Source organism: Marmota monax, unplaced genomic scaffold (assembly GCF_021218885.2).
Source record: "Marmota monax isolate L192 unplaced genomic scaffold, Marmota_monax_Labrador192_F-V1.1 WCK01_AAM20220418_F8-fsc00101, whole genome shotgun sequence".
In the NCBI taxonomy this organism is placed as follows: domain Eukaryota; kingdom Metazoa; phylum Chordata; class Mammalia; order Rodentia; family Sciuridae; genus Marmota; species Marmota monax.
In genome coordinates, this window is record NW_026692786.1 from 1,269,179 (window position 1) to 1,287,664 (window position 18,486).

At 57.5% G+C, this 18,486-nt stretch overlaps 1 protein-coding gene across 4 annotated transcripts; it reads right to left on the minus strand.

Annotated features, from left to right (window-relative positions):
• Nucleotides 1-2,319: 2,319 nt before the first annotated feature.
• Nucleotides 2,320-17,876, minus strand: Hpn (hepsin). 4 transcript variants are annotated; one of them, XM_046448052.1, is made up of 13 exons: nucleotides 17,714-17,876; nucleotides 17,095-17,164; nucleotides 11,974-12,075; nucleotides 11,852-11,893; nucleotides 7,019-7,148; nucleotides 6,829-6,951; nucleotides 6,673-6,713; nucleotides 6,221-6,386; nucleotides 5,943-6,133; nucleotides 3,469-3,564; nucleotides 3,137-3,279; nucleotides 2,842-3,006; nucleotides 2,320-2,598 (listed from the first exon to the last, which is right to left on the minus strand). In XM_046448052.1, exons 2-13 carry the CDS (start codon nucleotides 17,108-17,110, stop codon nucleotides 2,404-2,406), a joined length of 1,410 nt encoding a protein of 469 aa, XP_046304008.1. In that variant the 5' UTR covers nucleotides 17,111-17,164; nucleotides 17,714-17,876; the 3' UTR covers nucleotides 2,320-2,403. The 4 variants fall into 4 exon arrangements, with proteins under 4 accessions (XP_046304008.1, XP_046304009.1, XP_046304011.1 ...); XM_046448053.1 differs by having other exon boundaries at nucleotides 17,095-17,193; XM_046448055.2 differs by having other exon boundaries at nucleotides 2,456-2,657; nucleotides 17,714-17,873.
• Nucleotides 17,877-18,486: the final 610 nt, after the last annotated feature.

Consider the following 18,486-nt stretch of genomic DNA (forward strand, 5'->3'; position numbering starts at 1 on the left):
ATTTGAAAAGAGGATAGTCAGATATAAATGCTGAATGTGATTGCCAGGCCTTGCTTGTGGTCCTGATGTGGCTACACTTGTTCTGTAGATGGATCGATATCTGACTCGGGAGGCACAGCATGACATAGAAGAAAGGGTTTTTAACGTCCAGCCTTTTGAAGCCCAAGATCCCAGCAGAGCCCTAAAGCAATGTTGAGATTGTCATTATACTGATCTTTAGGTTTCCTTGGCTCCTTGGGATGGGTGGCGAGGTAGGTGGGAGTCAGAGGAGTACCTGAAACCCACTGACTCCTGCATCCTAAGAAAACTAGTGAATGGATTTGAGGGAGACCCAACCCCCCTTCCTGCTCCACTCCAAGAAAGCAAGGGTGCTGGCAGACCCCAAGAACAAGACTGGCCCCCACCTGGTCTCTTACTATCTCCCATGTGATCTTTCCCTGTCATTGTGAAGCATCCATTGTGAGACCCTCATCAGAGCCTACGTGGATGCGGCTGCCCAATCTTGGACTTCCAGCTCTGAAACTGCGAACTAAATAATCCTCTTTTCTCTATAAAGCATCTAATCTTGGGTATTTTGTTATGGCAAGGGAAAACAGACTAATAATACATGTCAAACTTTCTTCAAATCCCCTAGAATAGGGCCACATTCCCTCAGATCCACCAGGGCAGGTCCATGACCTCTTAAATGCCCCCTGCTGCTCAGACCCAATCCCCCAACCAGGGCATAGACATATCTGTTTAGACCATCACCCCAGGGTGAGTCACATTCCCCGAGAGTCCCCAAACTTCACAAAACACATGTACAACACGATTTTCAGCTGAAAAATTTCAGTCATCTCCTCTAACTCTGTACATTTCTAACAAACTAATGTACAAGTCAAATCTCAAATCACACCCCAAATACCGTGGTTAGGACAGTGCAGCCACATGCAGTCATTTGGAAAGTCTGTGTGCAGGTTCTGCAAGCTGAGAAACAGGGTTGGGAGATTCCACTGATCAGCAATGGTGGAGACCAACAAGGCTTGGGGATCAGGGACAGGTACATGGTTGGAGCATTTCCCAAATGGATGTTCTGTTAGTCCTTCAAAGGAGATTTTTTTTGGGGGGAGGGTCTATTTATACTCTAGGAAGTTTCTTGGGAGCTTGAGGTTGATACCTTATAATTTTTATCCTTTAAAGTATCAAGAAACAGGCACCCAGTGGACACATTATTTCTGCTGGTTTTTAACAACACTAGGCTGGAAACGTGTTCTCGCCATGTACAGGCAACAGCGCCCTCTGGTGGCCCTCTTGGCCATCACAAAGATCTGCAGATGCTCCAGAGGGGTGTGTGTGTGTGTGTGTGTGTGTGTGTGTGTGTGAGAGAGAGAGAGAGAGAGAGAGAGAGAGAGAGAGAGAGAGAGAGAGAGAGAGAGAAATACGGGCTGGGGAGCCCCATTCCAAGAAAAGGTGGGACCTGACCCCAGCCCGCATGGATGTAGGGGTGGGGGCTTCAGCGCGCAATCACAAGGCCTGCACCCCACCTCCATCCAAAAGGCCCTGTTTTCTGTGTTGGTCCAAAGAAGATGTGCTTTTGCTCACTGGGCATTGATGTCCACTTTTTCTGGAAACAAGTCTTCATTTCATCTTACATTGTTCTTGAAGGACAACCCCCTGTGCATCCCCCCTACCCCCCACCCCCATGTGCATCAAGTGCACGGTGATTCAATGAGAACATACCATCAAATCTGTTCAAGAGACCTGGGTCTCCTTGGGACTTGTTTTGCTATTAGGGAAGAAACATTTGTAGCTAGAGCTGCAAAGCTGGGTGAGGTGTCTAAGCCTGGAGTTTAGGTGGAGGTCTCTGTCTCTGTGTGTAGGAGCGGCTGCTTGGAAAGGAAACTGACACAATTAAAGTAGATTTGAGGGCAACTGGATCTAGCAGTACCTGAAGCCAGTATGCCCCCAGGGTATTTCCATTTAAGCAAACTGGTCAAAATCTCTCTCTTTTTTGCTATATTAGGGATTTGGATTGGGGATCCTAATCATGCTCAGCAAGTGCTCTACCACTGAGCTATATCCCAGGACCTGTTTTTATTTTATTTTGACACAGGGTGTCCCTAAGTTGTTGAGGCTGGCCTTGAATCTGTAATCCTCCTGCCTCGGCCTCCCAAGTCACTGGGATTACAGGTGGGTGTCACTGTGTTTGAAAAAAATCTTAATTTTGTGGAAAGTGGGGCATCACACGTTCTACCTGATAAACCCCAGGCCCTAATTCCTCTCTTCCCTCTCCATAAAATGTCCTCGTTGCTGCTTACACTTGCAAACTCGGAGGCCGCATTAATCAAAACCATCTTTATTATTTAAACAGCATCCTGTCCTCAGGGGCCTCCAGACAGGAGCCCCCAGAGGGCAGAACAATATTTACAAGGGTCGGGAGGGTGAGGCTTGGATGGTCCGAGGCAGAGTGAGCCCCCCACTGTGGAAGACAGGACCTTGGAGGAGGGCGTCCCTGGGCCTGTGGACTGGTTCAAGAGGAAGAGCGTTCCCTCCTGGGCTCAGCGTGGATCCTGTCGTGTGGAGCTGAAGCCACCCAACCTCGGGCCCCGGACAGGTGTGCTGCGAGGAGCCGCCACAGGTCAGAGCTGGGTCACCATGCCGCTGGCTTCGGAGTGAGTCTGGGGACAGACAGCTGGGGCTTCTGAGGTCCGAGGGGCTTCCCCAAAAGTCCCACGAGCCATCTCCCTTCCCCAGAAGACTGGAGACCCATCGGTCCCCCAGGGCGCCTTCTTCTAGGGTGCCCAAAGTTTCAGCCTCCCCTTAGCACCCCAGAGTCCCCCCAGTGGGGAGGGGACACCTCACCTTTATGGCCTGGAAGATCCACTCCCGGAAGTCACTGACTTTGGTGTAGACACCTGGCTTCTGGGCCAAGGCACAGCCAGTGCCCCAGCTCACGATGCCACAGAGCCGCCAACGTGGCGTCCGAGAGATGCTGTCCTCACACACAAAGGGACCACCACTGTCACCCTGGTGAGGGAAGGGCAAGGCGGCTGGAGGCCAGGAGGCCCTCTGTGCTCAGGCAGGGAGCCCCGCCGCCCACCGCCCTGGTCTCCGTCCCTGGGCAGCAGGGGCCCAGCTGTCCCCACACAGCCGTTACCTGGCAGGCGTCGATGCCACCCTCGGGGTAGCCGGCACAGAACATCTTGGGCTTGATCTGGTTCCCGTAGAAGTCGGGGCCGTTGCAGACATCCGTGCTGATGATGGGCACTCGGGCCTCCTGGAGCACCCGGGCCTGCTGGCCTGGGGGTGCGGGGGCAAGGCTGGCTGGAGCCCAGGAGCATGCACGACCCCCTCCCTCCTGGCGCCCACCCCACGACCCCCAGGGTCTCTACACACCAGGGCCTGTGGCTGTCCAGCGCACTGGACTGCCCCTCCCCTGCCCGGGTCAGTCTCCCTAATGACGGTGTCCAGGCAGGGCACAGGACTCACCATAGTACTGCGTGTTGCCCCAGCCCGTCACAGTGCAGATCTTGCCGTCCACCAGGGCCTGGTCAGCGGCCGGGAGACACACGGGCTGGATGTATTCTGTGACAGAGACCCCGTCGGTCCAGCCCCTGCTGGCCTGCCCAGCCCCGCCCAGCACAAGCCCATTCAGCTGCCTCCACGTCCCCCCACCAGACCCTGTCCTCTGACAGTCTGTGATGCCCACAGTGACCCACCGCCTAGGCGAGCTCTCAGTGTGCTAAGTGCTCTCCTGTTCATCTCATCTCCCGTCAGCCCCGGGGGGTAGGGGCAGCCATGACCCCAGAGAAGGGAAACGAGGCCAAGTCACTTGACCAAAGTTTCATAACGAATCAATGGTGAAGTCAGAATTTGGACCTAGGTTGGCCCAATTTCTGAGCCTGTTTTATTAACCACAGCCATGGCACTACCCCCAGCCCAAAGGGCATCTTTGTGAAGAATCCTGTGTTGAGATGCTTGACTTCCACCTGTCATACCGAGAAATACGTAGCCCTACACCAAGAATGCCCCTCCGAGATGTGGCACCCTTGTTCAGTGCACAACCTTCCCAAGCGGTCCTGTCAGCCCTGACTGTTGACTTTTCCTGCCTGAGACTCAGAGGCCTCAGCTGTAAAATCAAAATAATGATCATGACCCACCGGAAGCACCCTGAAAATTTGGTGAGGCAGCATATGCCTGGAATCAAACAGCAAGTATTTGGTGACTAGTCACAGTAATAAGTGACAGTCACAGCAGTAACTGCTAACAGTTTTGGAGCATTTGCTCTGGACTGCTGATTCTCAAAGCTCTTTACTCGTTTGAACCCTTTTGATTGCCTCAGCAACCCCAGGAAGTTGTTTTACAGTTGAGGAACAGGCACAGTACAGTGAAGCCACCTGCCCCAGATCCCACCGTCGACAAATACCCGGATCTGTCCCCAGAGCCCTCAGCCATGTGTCTCAAACCCGGCTGCTCCCCGCCCGCCCCCCACAGTCCTCATTTCAACATTGTAAACCCTCCACTCTTCGCTAAGGAGAAGGGAAGAAAAAAACGTATATCCCTCCCTTAAGTGAAAAACTAGGATCTCAGATCACAAAAGAGAAAATGACCACAATAACGTGCTGCGGACACACGGCAGGGTACCGAACTCCCTGGCCCCCGGCCTGGCACCAGGGGCAGCGCCAGGCAGCCCCAGCTCGGCTCTGCCATTTGCCAGCCGTGGAGCCTGGAGCGGTTTCCCTTCCCTGTGCGGGGACCCTGTGCAGGTGGGCCACAGGCTCTGTGAGATGCTCCTCGGGGCCACCGTGAGCAAGGGATGAGGACAGAGCCTGGCCCGGGGCAGGCACCGCGCTAGCGTGGAGGCTTGTGGGCAAAGCCACTACTGAGTCACCTCATTGCTTTACAGCCAGGCGTTACTTAAGGGTGGGGTCCGTATCTGAGAGATGGATCGTGACGTGACTTTGTGCAGATAGCACAGAACGTAGCTGATGCGACCTGAGATGCTTGAGGCCACATAAGCTCACGGGCCGATGTCCCCTGTACAGTCCATCACTGACCAACACCATCTCCTGTGGCCCATAACTACATCGCCACTGTATCATGATTTTCGTTACTATCACACTGGGGCCTGCGAGAGCTGGAACCCGAGGTCTATGCAGAGAACTGTAAAAGGAGGGACTCCTGGTGACCTCTCCACGGATCTGGCCTCTCCCTGTTTAGATTTCATACTTCATTTAATTATTCTGGGCAGCACGTTCGTGAGCTACACCTCCCAGGCCATCCTGCTCACCAGCTTGGAACGTGCAAGTCCACGGCTTCAGTGTATTCCCAGACACACATGGTAACCACTATGGACTTTAGAACATGTCACCACCCCCCAAAGAAACCCTGTATCCTTTACCAATCCTCCCAGTCTCCACAGTCCCGCTGCCCACCCTTGGCAACCATGAACCCACTTTTGATCTCTATGGATTTGCCTGTTCTGGGCATTTCATAGGAATGGAATCACACAAGACGGGCTTCCTTCACTGGACAGAAGGACTCCCCAGTTCACCCGTGGTGCCGGGTGAACCCCTATCTTGTTTCCTTTTCATGGCCGTATAGGAGTCCGCTGTAGGGATGCACTCTGTTGTGTTTATCCATCTGTCAGATGACACGCATGTGGGTTGTTTTCATCTTTGGGCTTTTATAAATAATGCTGACGTGAACATTTGTGTACAGTTGTGTAGACACGCGGTGTCCCTCCTGGATGTGCATCCCAGGTATGGAACTGTCACATGGTCAACTGCCAGAACATTCCCAAGTGGCTGTACCCACTGCCCAGACTTAATGATCACTCATTCCCCTGATTACCATGAACACCTGGGTCATCAATGCATTCTAGTCTGCTCTTGTCCCCCTCCTTTGTCCTGTCTGTCTCTGGAGTCCCCAAGTCAAGGCTCAGCCCTGCCCCCGAGATGTACCTGTGAGGGGCAGGGGGCTGGACAGGTGGACCAGGGCGATATCATTGCTGTTCTCCTCACTGTTGGGGTCTCGAAAAGGAAGGTAGCCCCCGTGGTAGACCACGGCCTGCACCCCCAGCTGCATGCCCTGGGGCGAGGCCTGGGCCACAGCACCGGCAAAGACCCGCCATCGAGACAGGACCCGGTTCCGCCTGCCAAGGGACACGAGGGAAGGGTGGTGGCCGGCCAGGCACGGCCTCACCGCCTCTCCCCCTGGTGGGTGCTGTGGGGGCACTCACTCTGGGAAGCAGTGGGCAGCTGTCAACACCCAGTCCCCGGAGAGCAGGGACCCACCGCAGAGGTGTGCACCGTCATAGCGCAGACTGACTTGCCAGGGCCACCTGCCCAGGCTGGTGTCCTGGCCTCCCACAATGCGGTCCACGGGCAGCTTCCTGCGGCCACAGTCTGTGGGGGAAGGCATCGGGGTGGCAGAGTGAGGTGGGAGCCCAACAGAGGTCTGGCCCTGGGTTCTGAGAGCCCAGGGCTCGTGATGGAGCGTCTGAGGACAGGAAGACCTGCCCCAGGGGACTGAGGGGACAGAGCCCGGCCCTGCCCCACCCTGCGGTCTGAACTTGACACATCCCCTTGGGAGACCTGCAGGGCCACAGCCCTGCCCTGGGGAGAGTCTAAGGGGCCATGTTCCCCCCTGGGGAGAAGCTAAAGGAAACAGTCTTGAGTTTGGGGGTCTCACCTTGGCACATGGTAGCCAAAAACCGGCCCCGGGGACAGTCACTGTGATGGAGAGAGGGACGAGGACACAGAAACAAAACACCAATTAGCCCAGACAAGAGGAAAATGAAGACCCAGGGGCCAGGGATTGTCCCCACCCCACCGCTGCCCTCCTCACCACACGGAGATGACGTCCAGCAGCCTCCGGGCGTGGGGCAGCCTGCCCTCGTCCACGCAGAAGAAGCCCGACGTGCCGTTGGCGCCTGCCGTCCGCACGTCCAGCTCCGAGTGGGCCAGGGCCCTGGGCAGGGCGGGGGTCAGACCTGCTCCTCCCGCCCCCAGCCCCACCCCCTGGGGCTCCCTGGTACCTGAGGAAGCCCATCTCCTCGCAGCCGAGCCCTGCCACCCTGGCGTTGGAACGCGAGGAGCACAGCAGCCGCCAGGTCCCCTCCGTCTGGTCAAACACCGTGAGCCGGGCGTCCACAGGGCTGGCCTGTACTGCAGGGTGACAGAGCCGGCCGCCTGGGTCCCACGGTCATGATCCTGACCCACCTCCCTGGCCACAGCCCCCCTGGCCTGTTAGGTCAGGTGGCTCCAGCCCCAGGCCTCACAGGGCCCAGGAGCAAGCGCAGGCGCTGAAGGGCAAGGAGCTGGGGCCACTAGCTGCTGGGCCCCGGACTCCGAAGCTGGCCACTGAAACTGGAGTGTTCGGGAGAGGGAGTCCTTTCCATGTCCCCAGTTTTCCAAAAATGGCTGCACCCATCACTCAGATGTTAAGGGCCTTCTTTGCCCCCGTGAGAAGAAGGGGCAGCTCATGTGGGGGAGAGCGGAGAGGTTTCTGGGGACATTTTTAAAGTCCCCAAAGAAACCCCAGAGTTGGGTGAGCTAATAAGTTTCCTGTTTGCTTAGCCAGTTCATTACTTGGTTTTGTCTTTTGCAGTCTGAAGACCCTTGACTAATACACCAGGTTCCTGAAACATTTAAATAAATATTCTAGGGTTAAGAGGAGGAGGAGGAGGAGGAGGAGGAGGAGGAGGAGGAGGAGGAGGAGGAGGAGGAGGAGGGAGAAGAAGGTTGGCTTTTCTGTGGGACTCATCAGAGCCTCCAATGCTAATTTCCCATTTAGGCAAAGCAATATGCATTCTTTCACGCATCAGACATTGACCACGCTCCAAGCCCAGTGGTGCTAGGACACAAGGATGACCAAGAGATGGCTCTGGGCTCTGCCATCACCAAGCCACCGAGTCTGGAGAGACAGGAATGAAAAAGTGGCCCGTGACATGAAGCAGGGCTGAGCTACCCAGGAGGGCGGCAGCGGAGCAAGCTCTTGGGAGGTGGTTCCGTTCTGGGCTGGGGGAGGGGGGGCAGTCTGTGTGGAGACTGATGTCCCCAGGGGCCCATCGATCGAGCCCATGCATCAGGGGATCCCTGATAGCACCTGAGCCGGGTCACAGCCCTCAGGTGCATTTCCTCTGTTTACCAAACACGCCGAGGTGCCAGGAGCTATTTTAGGCAATGAACACATCAGACAAACCCTTGCCCTGGTGCAGCCCAAAGCCCAGTCGGGGAGAGAGATAATAAACAGGATGAAGCAGTAAAATATGTCACATGTCACAACAGAAGAAGGGGTTATGCAGACAAAGGAAGCTGACGGGAGGGGACAGGCGTGAGGTGGCACATCTCAGTAGGTGGGCAGGGACAGCTTTGCAGAGAAGGTGGCATCTAAGGATCTGAGGGAGGTGAGGAAGACAGCGAGGGGACAGCAAATTAGGCCAAGGGACTCGCAAGCCAGAGCCCAGGGCGGGCGCAGGGTGGGGGCCGTGGGGGTGGGGACAACCCGAGATGGGATGGAGCCGGGCTTTGAGCTGGAACCAGGTGCAGCAGGGGGCTCAGAGCTGGAGGGCCCCATGCAGGCTCCTCTGATTGCAGGGGGGAGCCCAGGCGGGAGCCCAGGCGGGAGCAGGAGCCTGCGGTGAAGTCCAGGCAGGGGGCAGGGGCTGGGCCCAGGCGGGAGCAGGGGGCTGGGGAAGAGTGCGATTCTGGATAAGTTTTGCAGGTGGAGCTGACAGTCTGCTTTGGATTCACTTGTGAAAGTGAAGGCAAGAGAGGGGTCAAGGACAAGCCCTCAGAGCCACCAGAAGGATGGAGCTGCAGAGGTGGGGACGGGCCGGCGGAGGGGACGGGTTTGTGAAAACATGGGCTGTGAGCCTCTGTGTGCTCTCAGGAGCCTCCAGCGTGGCCCGATGGCACCTTCTGGGACACCGAGTCTGGTGATAACTGGCCTTTGACTTCTTCTAAGAGGAACCCGGTGAGGCCGCACCCAGGCGGGGCCTGCTTGGGTACCCACAGGTCTGAACCAGGGAAGGCAGGACTTCCAACAAGCACCTGCCCTGCTGAGGACCTACTGTGTGCCTGGCATTATGCCCACACTCTCCCTGCCCCGCCATCAACCCAGGCCTCGTAGCCACCAAATCACTGCCATTTTCCAGATGGAGAGGCTTAGAGAGATGGGCTGGCGCACCCAACACCACCAAGCCAGTGAGAGGCAAGGACAGGGCGGAAACCAGGCCCACCTAGTGACCACTTCCATGCCCGTCCCACCAGTCGGGGCGGGGGGGATTAGCCTAGGAAGGATACTCGTGCCCGGGAACACACAGCAAAGAACTGGCGAAACCAGGATTGGAACCCCAGACGTGCCGACCTTCAGTCCCCGCTCCATGTGGACCGGGCCTGACCCTTCCCTGGCTGCACTTGACTGAAAAGCTGTCTGGCTGGTCTGGTGTAATGATGGCCCCTCACGGGGGGTGGGGGGGTGGGGGGGTGGTACTCCTCTCCTCTGGGTGGTGCCCGCGGCTCCCTGAGCTCTGAGACCAGAACAGAGTTTGGGACAGCAAGGCAGGGGCGGTAGGGTGGAGGTGGAGTCTTACTTTTAAATGACGCCTAACTGTTCCAGAAATTTCCAGCAAGTGTGGGGTTTGAGAAAAAGGAATGAGTCTGTGGATGGGTGTTGCGGGAGGTGTGGGGAGCGGGGGAGGGGAGGGGGACAGCAAATGCCTCCTCCGGTTATTTTTAAAACCACAGTCTATGCGCCGCGTCTCACTTTGAAATGTTTTCTTCTTGTTTATATTATTTTAGGCAATGCCAAGAGTGCGTTCCGGGTCACCTGTGGGCCTCCTGCACCGTCTGACAGAGGCGGGAAACCCCACAAAACAAGGCAGGGATGGGGGGTCGTGTTGATTCACGATTCCCCAGGGTTCTGGAAACTGGCCAGATCCAGGTTTGAGTCGTGGCCAGGTGACTGTCCAGCTGAAGGCCCAGGACAGCCTAGCTCATCTCGGTGATCCATCCTGGTGCTATTTATTAAGCGACGATGTCCTGAGTGCCTACTGTGCGCCAAGCACTGCCTGACCAGTAAACAAAATGCCCCTGCCCGCTTGAAACACATCAGGAGTGGGAGCACGAGGTGGGTCCACGAGGACAGCAGGAATGGGACATCGGGGGGAGCAGGGGAGCCCCCACAGACTGGAGCCCAGAGAGTGCCAGAGGTCAGGGGGAGGTGGGGTGGACTGAGTCCCTCATCCTGGGAGCCCAGGAGCCTATGAGGTGGGTACTTCATCCTGCGACCCCCGGGGCTTTCTGCAAGAGCCTAATCTCATGTCTCTGCCAAGGAGTGGTCTCGGGTACGTCGGTTCACCTCACTGGGTGCCAGGTTCCCACAGCCCACACAAAACTCTAGATCTATGACAACTCCCAGCCCGTAGGCCTGTTGGGTAAAGGTTGTGGTTGGGACCTGGCATAGGTTACCTTTTACCATGACAACGAATTCAGCAGTTCCTTGACACACAATAGAGGGTGGGAGTCACCCACAGTGGCCACCCAGGGTGCAAGTCACAGCCCTGCCACCTACTAGCTCTGTGACCTGGGGTAAGTCCCTTGGCCAAAACGTGCCTTGGTTCCCCCATACAAACAGGGGCGCTTGGGAGGACTGAAAGAACGGGTTCGAGCTGGGTGCAGCAGCGCACGCCTGTAATCCCAGCAGCTCAGGAGGCTGAGGCGGAGGATCTTGAGATCAAAGCCAGCCTCAGCAACTTATTAAAGCCCTAAGCAATTCAGTGAGACCCTGTCTCTAAATAAAAAATAAAAAGGGCTGGGGACGTGGCTCAGGAATTGAGTGCCCCTGAGTTCAATTCCTGGTACCAAAAAAAAAAAAAAAAAGCTGATCCGGTCAAGCCCCAAGGTGCTCGCCTGACCCAGGCAAACGTCACCTAAGTGCCCGCCAGCAGAGGGGACGCTGATGCTGGCTTTTGGGGTCTGGAACTTCATTATTGCTCTTGGTGTGAACTGAATTCTTTAAGAAATCTGAGGAGGCCTGAAGATGTGAAAACACACTTCCCAAGCAAGTCCCCCTTTCTTTCGGCCGCCCTGGGGTCACACAAGGCATTAGGGCAGGTTCACTCCCTCATCCCACAGTTCGTTTCTGCATCTCCTGAGTGCTGTGGCGGGCACCCCACGGGCCTGCAGCCATGGCTACATCTGGCCAAGGTGAGCCACTCCGGGCCCATCATTACCAGCTGTGTCCTCTCTGGTACTCATTTCCCACATCTGGAAAATGGGCAAATAGTAGCCTGAGCAAACCTCACTCTCCTACCTCCTAGGGGAGTTAGAGGATCCCTGAATTCCCACTGTGCCTCCAGAACATGTGCTGACCAGGCCAGGCGGCGCAACGTGGTCCACGGGAGCGCTGCGGTCTGAGGCTAACTACATGACGGAGCCTCAGTTTCCCCATCTGTAAACTGGGGAGAATCACAGTCCTACCCTCACAGGGCTGCTGAAAGAGGCCACGGGATGGCATGTCGATGAATACACAAAATCCAAAGAAGAAAATGAACCACACTTTTTCCTACTGGGAGAGATGCACCCTGATATTTTCTAATCACTTTTAAAAAGTGGGAGTTTCCAACTCCCTAATTTAAATCCCTCGTGCACTCAGGAGTGAGCCATTTGGAGCCTGAAAAACACTGGGTTGGACAAGGGACAGACTTATTAAAACATGCCTGGGACAGCTGGCACTCGATACAAATGCACTATTATCATTAGCGTTTCCGCGTGCACTGATACGTTCACTCAAAAATACTTTTATTGAGCCACATCCCCGCAGGTTCCTCCAGGGACCCCCAGAGGGTCCTGGCTGCTGTACTCACCCGGATACAGCGGCTCCTGGTCACTCCTGAGTAGAAGAGTCGCTGCAGAGAAGGCGGAGGTGAGGGCAGGCATCGGGGGCCGCAGGGCCAGGGGAGGTCAGAGGCACAGGGACCACTCTCACCGATGGCCCAGGACGCTGCCCCGATGCCCGTCAGGAGGAGGAGGGTCCCCACAATGAGAGCTGCCACCTTGGGTCCGGAGCAGCATGGTACAGTCCGGCCACCTGCAACAGACACCATGCTGGGGCCACTGCCAGGCCTGTCCCCGTTGCCGCAGGGTCCAGGCACCGGGCCAGCACTGCCCTGTCCCCCAGGGCTAACTTGTCACCACTGAGCCTGCTGTGCCCTGGGGCCGAGAATGGGCAGGGCGGTCCCTCCCCAGCCAGGTGGACAACCAGGTGTCCAGCTCCCCAAGGGCTCCAGCTGGGGAGGGGCCACGGCTGGGCCCGCTGCCACTACCCTGGCACTCCTCTGGCTCTTAGGGGACTCCTCCTCCCAGGTGCACTGAGCTTTGGCATTTCTGTTGTCACTTTGTGCCCCCTGACCTCTCTCTTCGGCTGACTTTTCCAGGGGCTCCTGCAGCATCAGGGCTCATGATGCTGATTTCCCCCTCCCCCCGTTGCTTGGGAGACCCCCCCAGCCCCCAAACCCAATGTGGTCCCTGGAAGTTGAGAACCGAAGTTTGGAAAGTTGCCAGCCTCACTCTTCTGGCTGGAATCTTGGGCAATGGCACCATTTCTTTGAGACTCGGTTTCCTCATCTGTTCAGTGGGCATCCACCCAGCACCCACTTCTAAAAACGACACTTTAGAGTCCTTTTAAATAATACTGAGCCAACTCATTTTTCTCTGTGCGCCGAGCACTGTTCTAAACACATCAACTATTCCGTCTGCGTATCAGCCCTGCATTGCGATGCCCACTTTTCCTACGGCTCAGAGAAGTCAAGTTACATGCCCAGTGTGACTCAGCCTGCAAAGAGGCAGAGCTGAGATCTGAACCCTGGGCAGACTGGGTGCCAGGACCAAAGTACATAACCATGAAGCCTCTCATTGTGCCACTGGCATACAGCAAGTGTTCAGTACATGCTTGAGACCTCCTTAGAGTTGTGTGGTCCTCGCAATGCTCTTCACCCCTCTGAGCCTCTGTTTGCGTGGGTAAAATGGAGCTTGAGCCTTACTGAGCATCCTCTGTGTCCCTAGCACCACTCTAGGCTCTGGGAGCAGAGGTTAAGACAGACAGACAAGAGGATGGCTCTCACGGGGTGTGAGTTGGGAGCGGGGATGCCCGCAACTAAACATGAACCTGATAATTTCCAGATTGTGGCAAAGGCTATGAGGAAAATAATGGAGGTGGGGGGCTTCTCAAGGGGGATGAGGTTCCCGAAGAAGAGACTTTGAGCCAGGTGCAGTGGCGCACACCTGTAATCCCAGTGGCTCAGGAGGCTGAGAAAGGAGGATCCCGAGTTCAAAGCCAGCCTCAGCAACTTAGCAAGGCCCTAAGCATCTCAGTGAGACCCTGTCTCTACATAAAATACAAAATAGGGCTGGGGATGTGGCTCGGTGGTTGAGTGCCCCTGAGTTCAATCCCCAGTACCAAAAAAAAAAAAAAAAGTAGAAGAAGAAAAGAAGACTCTGGAGCTAGACCAGAATGCAAAGGCAGCCATGCGAGGACATCAAGGAACAGCATGGTGGGCAGAGGGAACAGCATGGGCAAAGCCAGGAGGCAAGAACAAGCTCACTGTGTTAGAGGGCTAGAGAGGCCCTGGAGGAGGCCAGAAGGGCACAGGCTTAGGGAGGGCAGTGGGAACCAAGGCCCGGGCCAGCTAGGGAGGCCTCGTGGCCCAGAGGAGGGAAGAACTGTATTTCCAGTGCACAGAGGTCCTGGAGATCAAACGCCAACTCGCCCACTAGGGATTCTAGGAGGACCAAAGGAAAAAGACCACTAATGGCCTGGCCCTGGCCCTGTCTTGGGCTCCGCTGCCAGAAAGTTCTCTCAGGGCTTCAGGAGCTCCCAGCTCCCTCGTCCGTGTCTGGGGTGGCATGTTTGGTGGGCAGAGTGCCAGGTCAGTACCCGGAACAGAGCCGGGAGTGGTCCAGGACCTTCCGGGGAGAGTCATTGTTTGGGTGGCTCCCACCCAGCATCAGGAAATGCTGCATCCCTCCAGGAGGCGCTGGGCAGGGGCGACCCAGCTCAGCCCCTGCCTGTCCTGGTGACGGGTGGGGAGGGCTCTCAGGCCTGTCCCCACGCCCAGCTCGGCCTCTGACATCTTCCTGATTCCAGGGGAGTGTCTTGGCTTCCTGCATCTACAGGCTCCGGGCCCTTTGTCTCGGGGTGTGCCTGCCAGGGGTGCAGTCTGCACAAGACCTAGAGGCTCTGATGTATCTGGGGGGACAGCAAGCAATGCCACCTGTGTCTCCTAGGGTGACAAGAAAGTACCTGCTTCCACGCTAGGACTTTGAGCACCTCCAAAATAGGTCCCTCTGGTGGGACAGGCTGTGTCCTAACCTGGGTCCCCTGGTGAAAGAGACACCCTTCCTGGGTATCTTTTCTGGGACAAGATGCTCTCTGCTCCTGCCATTGAGAGGTGACATCCTCAACATCACAATCTCTGGAAGCTATGGGGCTTTGTGTTCTGCAGGTCGGGTCTCTCCTGGCCCCACTGTTCCCTGAGACTCTCTGCTCTGTTTCTCGGGGCGTCCCCCAGCGGTCCCCCAGCTTCTCTCCGGATGGTTCTGCCTCCACTAAAGGTGACATCTTTGTGACATCTGTCGAAACCCCTCTCTTACATGACCTGGACTTCCTGCCTGAGATGCTCCCTCTCTGGAGACAACACACACACTGTGTTCCTGGGACCCCTCCAAGGCTCTGCCTCCAGGCTCTCTGTCCACTCCCTGGAATCCAGATTCCTAAGATGGCCGTGAGCTCCTCCCTCTCTCTCCTCCTGGGTCTGACGTCTGTCTCACCTGCCTCTGTGGCCTCAGTTTGCACTCTGTGTCCTCAGCCCTGGACTGGGTTCTGAGCCCCGGGTCAGGGGTCCTGCAGCCTCTTGGACACCTTCCCCTGAAACCCCCTAGTTTCTTCTCACCCCCCAGGTCCCATATGGCCCCAAGGTCTCCCCAGATCTCCTCCTCCTCCCAGGTCCCGAGGCCCTCACCCCAGGACTGGCCCTCAACTGGAGGACACTTCCTTCTCCCTAAAGCCTGCCAGTTCCTCCAGCCTGGCCAGTCCTCCTAAGTGACCCTCCTGTCCACCCTTCCTTCCCTTCCCCTGGTCCTGCCTCAGTTCAGCCCCATCCAACCACCGAGCTCTGTCTCCCCTTCCAGTCTCTCTCCACAAGGAAGCCTGGGGAACCTTCCTAAAATGCCAAATCCAACCTGTCCCTTCTTAACCTAGAACCATCCATGACTCCCTAGTGCCCCCAGAATGGAGGCTAAGTCTCTCGGCCGGACGTGTCCAGCCCTGCAGGATATAAGTGTGGCTTTTTGAGAGTTGAGGGTTGGATGTGTTTCCCCAAATTCCAAACAGCGCTCGGCTCCCTATGGTACACCTCCCAGAGCTTCCTAGAGCCAGGGGAGCACAGAACTCATACCACCAACTAGAGGCACGAAGCGTTGCCGCCAGCGCCACCTTGTGGAGAGACCCAGCACTGCCAAGGAATCCCCCTGCTCCTGACCCAGTGGGGACTGAGCCTGGTCCAGTGGCAGCACTCACCTCCCCCACAGCTTCCTTTCCTGCATCACCTCCAGAAACATCAGCACTAGCTGCGCTCGCTGTGTCGCGGGGCAGTCTGCCACCCGGGCTGCAGCCGCGTTCTTCCCCTCCTGGCACACGCTACCTACCCCTCCTCATCCTTTGAGTCTGAACTCAGGAGTCACCTCCTCGGATTCCCCAGTCCCCAGAAGCACTGAGAGCCTTGGGCACACGTTACTGTCATCCTGTTTACTGATGAGGAGAGGAGTCCCAGAGAGGCACAGACACCCACCCCCGTGACCCAGCAAGCAGGTGCGGCATCAGAACCCTTCAGATCCAGAAAGAAGAAATTGTCTCAGAGGAGCCAGGCTCTGTCACCCACCTGCTCAGCTGATCTGGTTCACTCTGAATGGCAGCTGAATGGTTGGGATCTGAGGGTCTGAGTGGCTGTCTACACTGAGACTGAGACCTGAGGAGGCCAGAGTCTGGGCTAGTCATGTCAGCCAGTACCCTCATGCCATGCTGTGAGGTATACGAATGCCATCTCCATTTTACAGAGGAAACTGAGACCCAGAGAGGGTAAGCTATTTGCCCAGGGCCACACAGCTAGAAAGCGCTGCTGTCTGGGACTGAATGCAGGTAGCCTGGCTCCAGGAAGAAGAGGAGGAGTCAATCCCAACTGGGGTAGGGTTGGAAGAAAAGACTGCCCTTTCAGCTGGGTCCCCAAGTGTGGAAGAGGCTGAGAGGGAGGCGGGCTGCCTAGAGCCCTTGAATGCCATCCACTCCACGGGGTGGCTTCTCTCCAGCATCCCCAGGGTGACTTCTCACCTCCTCTTCTCTCTCCATCCATCTGGGCTGAGTCCAAAGTCCTCCCTCTGCTCTTCTGCCCACAGAGCCAGGCAGTAGGAGGAATGTGAGGACGCACTGGGGGTCCTGAGTCCCTGGGACTCCGAGTCTCCCAACCTCTGTCCTGACAGCTGCTGTTTATGGCACCCGTCTTACATCCTGAGCCCCCATGCGGGTGCCTTGTGTGTCCCATGCTCCCTGTTACCTCAGGGAGGGAGTATTGGACCCACACTTGACCCCGGGGGCAGGGGAAAAGGGGACTGAAGTGCAGAGAAATGCTGTCAGTTGCACAAGACTACATAGCAAAAAAGTGGCCGGAGCAAATTCAAGTGCAAGGCCCGTGTGTTTGACCTTAACATCTGGGCCCTTAACCACGGCAGCAGAGCAATGTCCTGTCCCCATGTCACCATCCCCCCAGTAGAGGACAGGCTCAGGGTGAGCTGAGAAATCACTGGGGGTGAGGGGAAACTGAGGCAAGGTGCCAGGAAGGTCATCCGGGGTAGCAGGGAGCCAGGGGGTGGCACAAGTGCACAGAACACGGAGTTAATGGTTAATCAGGTGGACGAGGCTGCAGAAGGGGGTGGGGACGGGCTTGGGAGGGGGGACCAGAGATGGGGGCTCCATGGGGGTGGAAGGTTGAAGAGAAAGCACAGCAGAAGGGCACCAGGCAGAGCCCAAGTGGGGGCTCAGGAAAGGGGGGGGACTCACCCTCCTTCTCAGCCATGTCACAGCCTCTTGTTAATGATTCCCCGGCTGACCTCCTGGGCCAGGGTGGGACCTGTGGGGAGATGAACAGGGAGGCAGGGCCTGGGGGAGCCCAGCCCAGCCCAGCACTGGCGCCCCCAGTCCCAGGCGTCCATCCAGGGAAGCTGGAGGGACTGGGCTCTGACCAGAGCATGCCATGATCACGGAGGCAGATTGGGCTGGGTTCAAGGATGGGGTCAGTGTCTGACCAGTGCCACGGGGACTCCTGGAATTGAAGGGCTGAGGACCCCCAGACCTGAGCCTGGGGTGCAGGGGTGCGGGAGCCAGGCGGCCGGGTGTGATGGACCCGGGTCGGAGGGAACCGGGATTGGAACCCATGGGGTCTGAGGGAAGAGAGGGCGGAGGGGAAGCAAGAATTTGGGGGCTGGACTCCCGAGTCTGAACATGGAGAAACCTGGGGGCCCAATCTCCAAGTCTGATGGGAGAGTGTGCTGGAGTCCTCGGTCCTTGGGAAGAAGTTGGACAGTCATGTTTGGGGTGCTTGGGAGCCCCTGGATTGGGAGGTGGGCATCGAATTGGGTAGGGGCGAGGGGACCCCTGTCCTGGGGTTCCTGGTCCTTACCCTGGGGTCCAGCAGGTGGGGGAAGAGCCTGGAGATGGTGCGGTTGAGGGTCAGTCTCCAGGCCGGGGCAGCGGCATGGTGGCCCCGCAGCGGGCGGCCGGGGAGGCAGAGGCGGTGGCGGCGGTGGCGTGGGGCCTGCTAGGCCAGGCGGCCTCACCTGAGGAGCAGGGGGCTGGGCGGGAGGCGGGGGAAGGGGCGGGGAGGGGCCGGGCCCGGGGATTGGCAGCCCCAGAGGCCACCTGGCTGGTGGGGCCGGGCGGACAGGGGCTGGACCAGGCAGCCCCAGCAAACCCGCCCGACTGGAGCTCCAGAGGGGCGCAGGGGCGCGGCAGCGAGGCGGCCAGGGGTGATGGACCCGGATCCGAGGGAACCAGGTGGAAGGGCCTGGCTGTCCCAAGCCCACTTTGCCACTGCCACTTCTCCTGCCCGGCCCATTCCCTGTCCCTCACCGGTTCCAGCCTCAGCCCCCTCCCTTTTCGGAGCCACTTTCCGTCCCCTAACACCTGTCGCCTCTACCCCTTCCCTGTCCCTGGCCCAGCGCGGCCTCTGGCCTCTGCCGCATGGTCCTGCTCAACCCGCCAGCCCCCTCCCCCAGCTGCTTTCCTACAAGTCACGGGGGCTGGTTTGCTTTGGCAGCCTCCCTGCCGCCTGCCGTGGTGACCTCTGGAGCCGGGAAAGTCCTAGGTAGGGGGATGGGGGCTTGGCCCGGAAAAGGCTACACTGAGTGCTGAGGCCCAGGCCAAGTGGCCGGAAGTGGCCAGAGCAGATACACG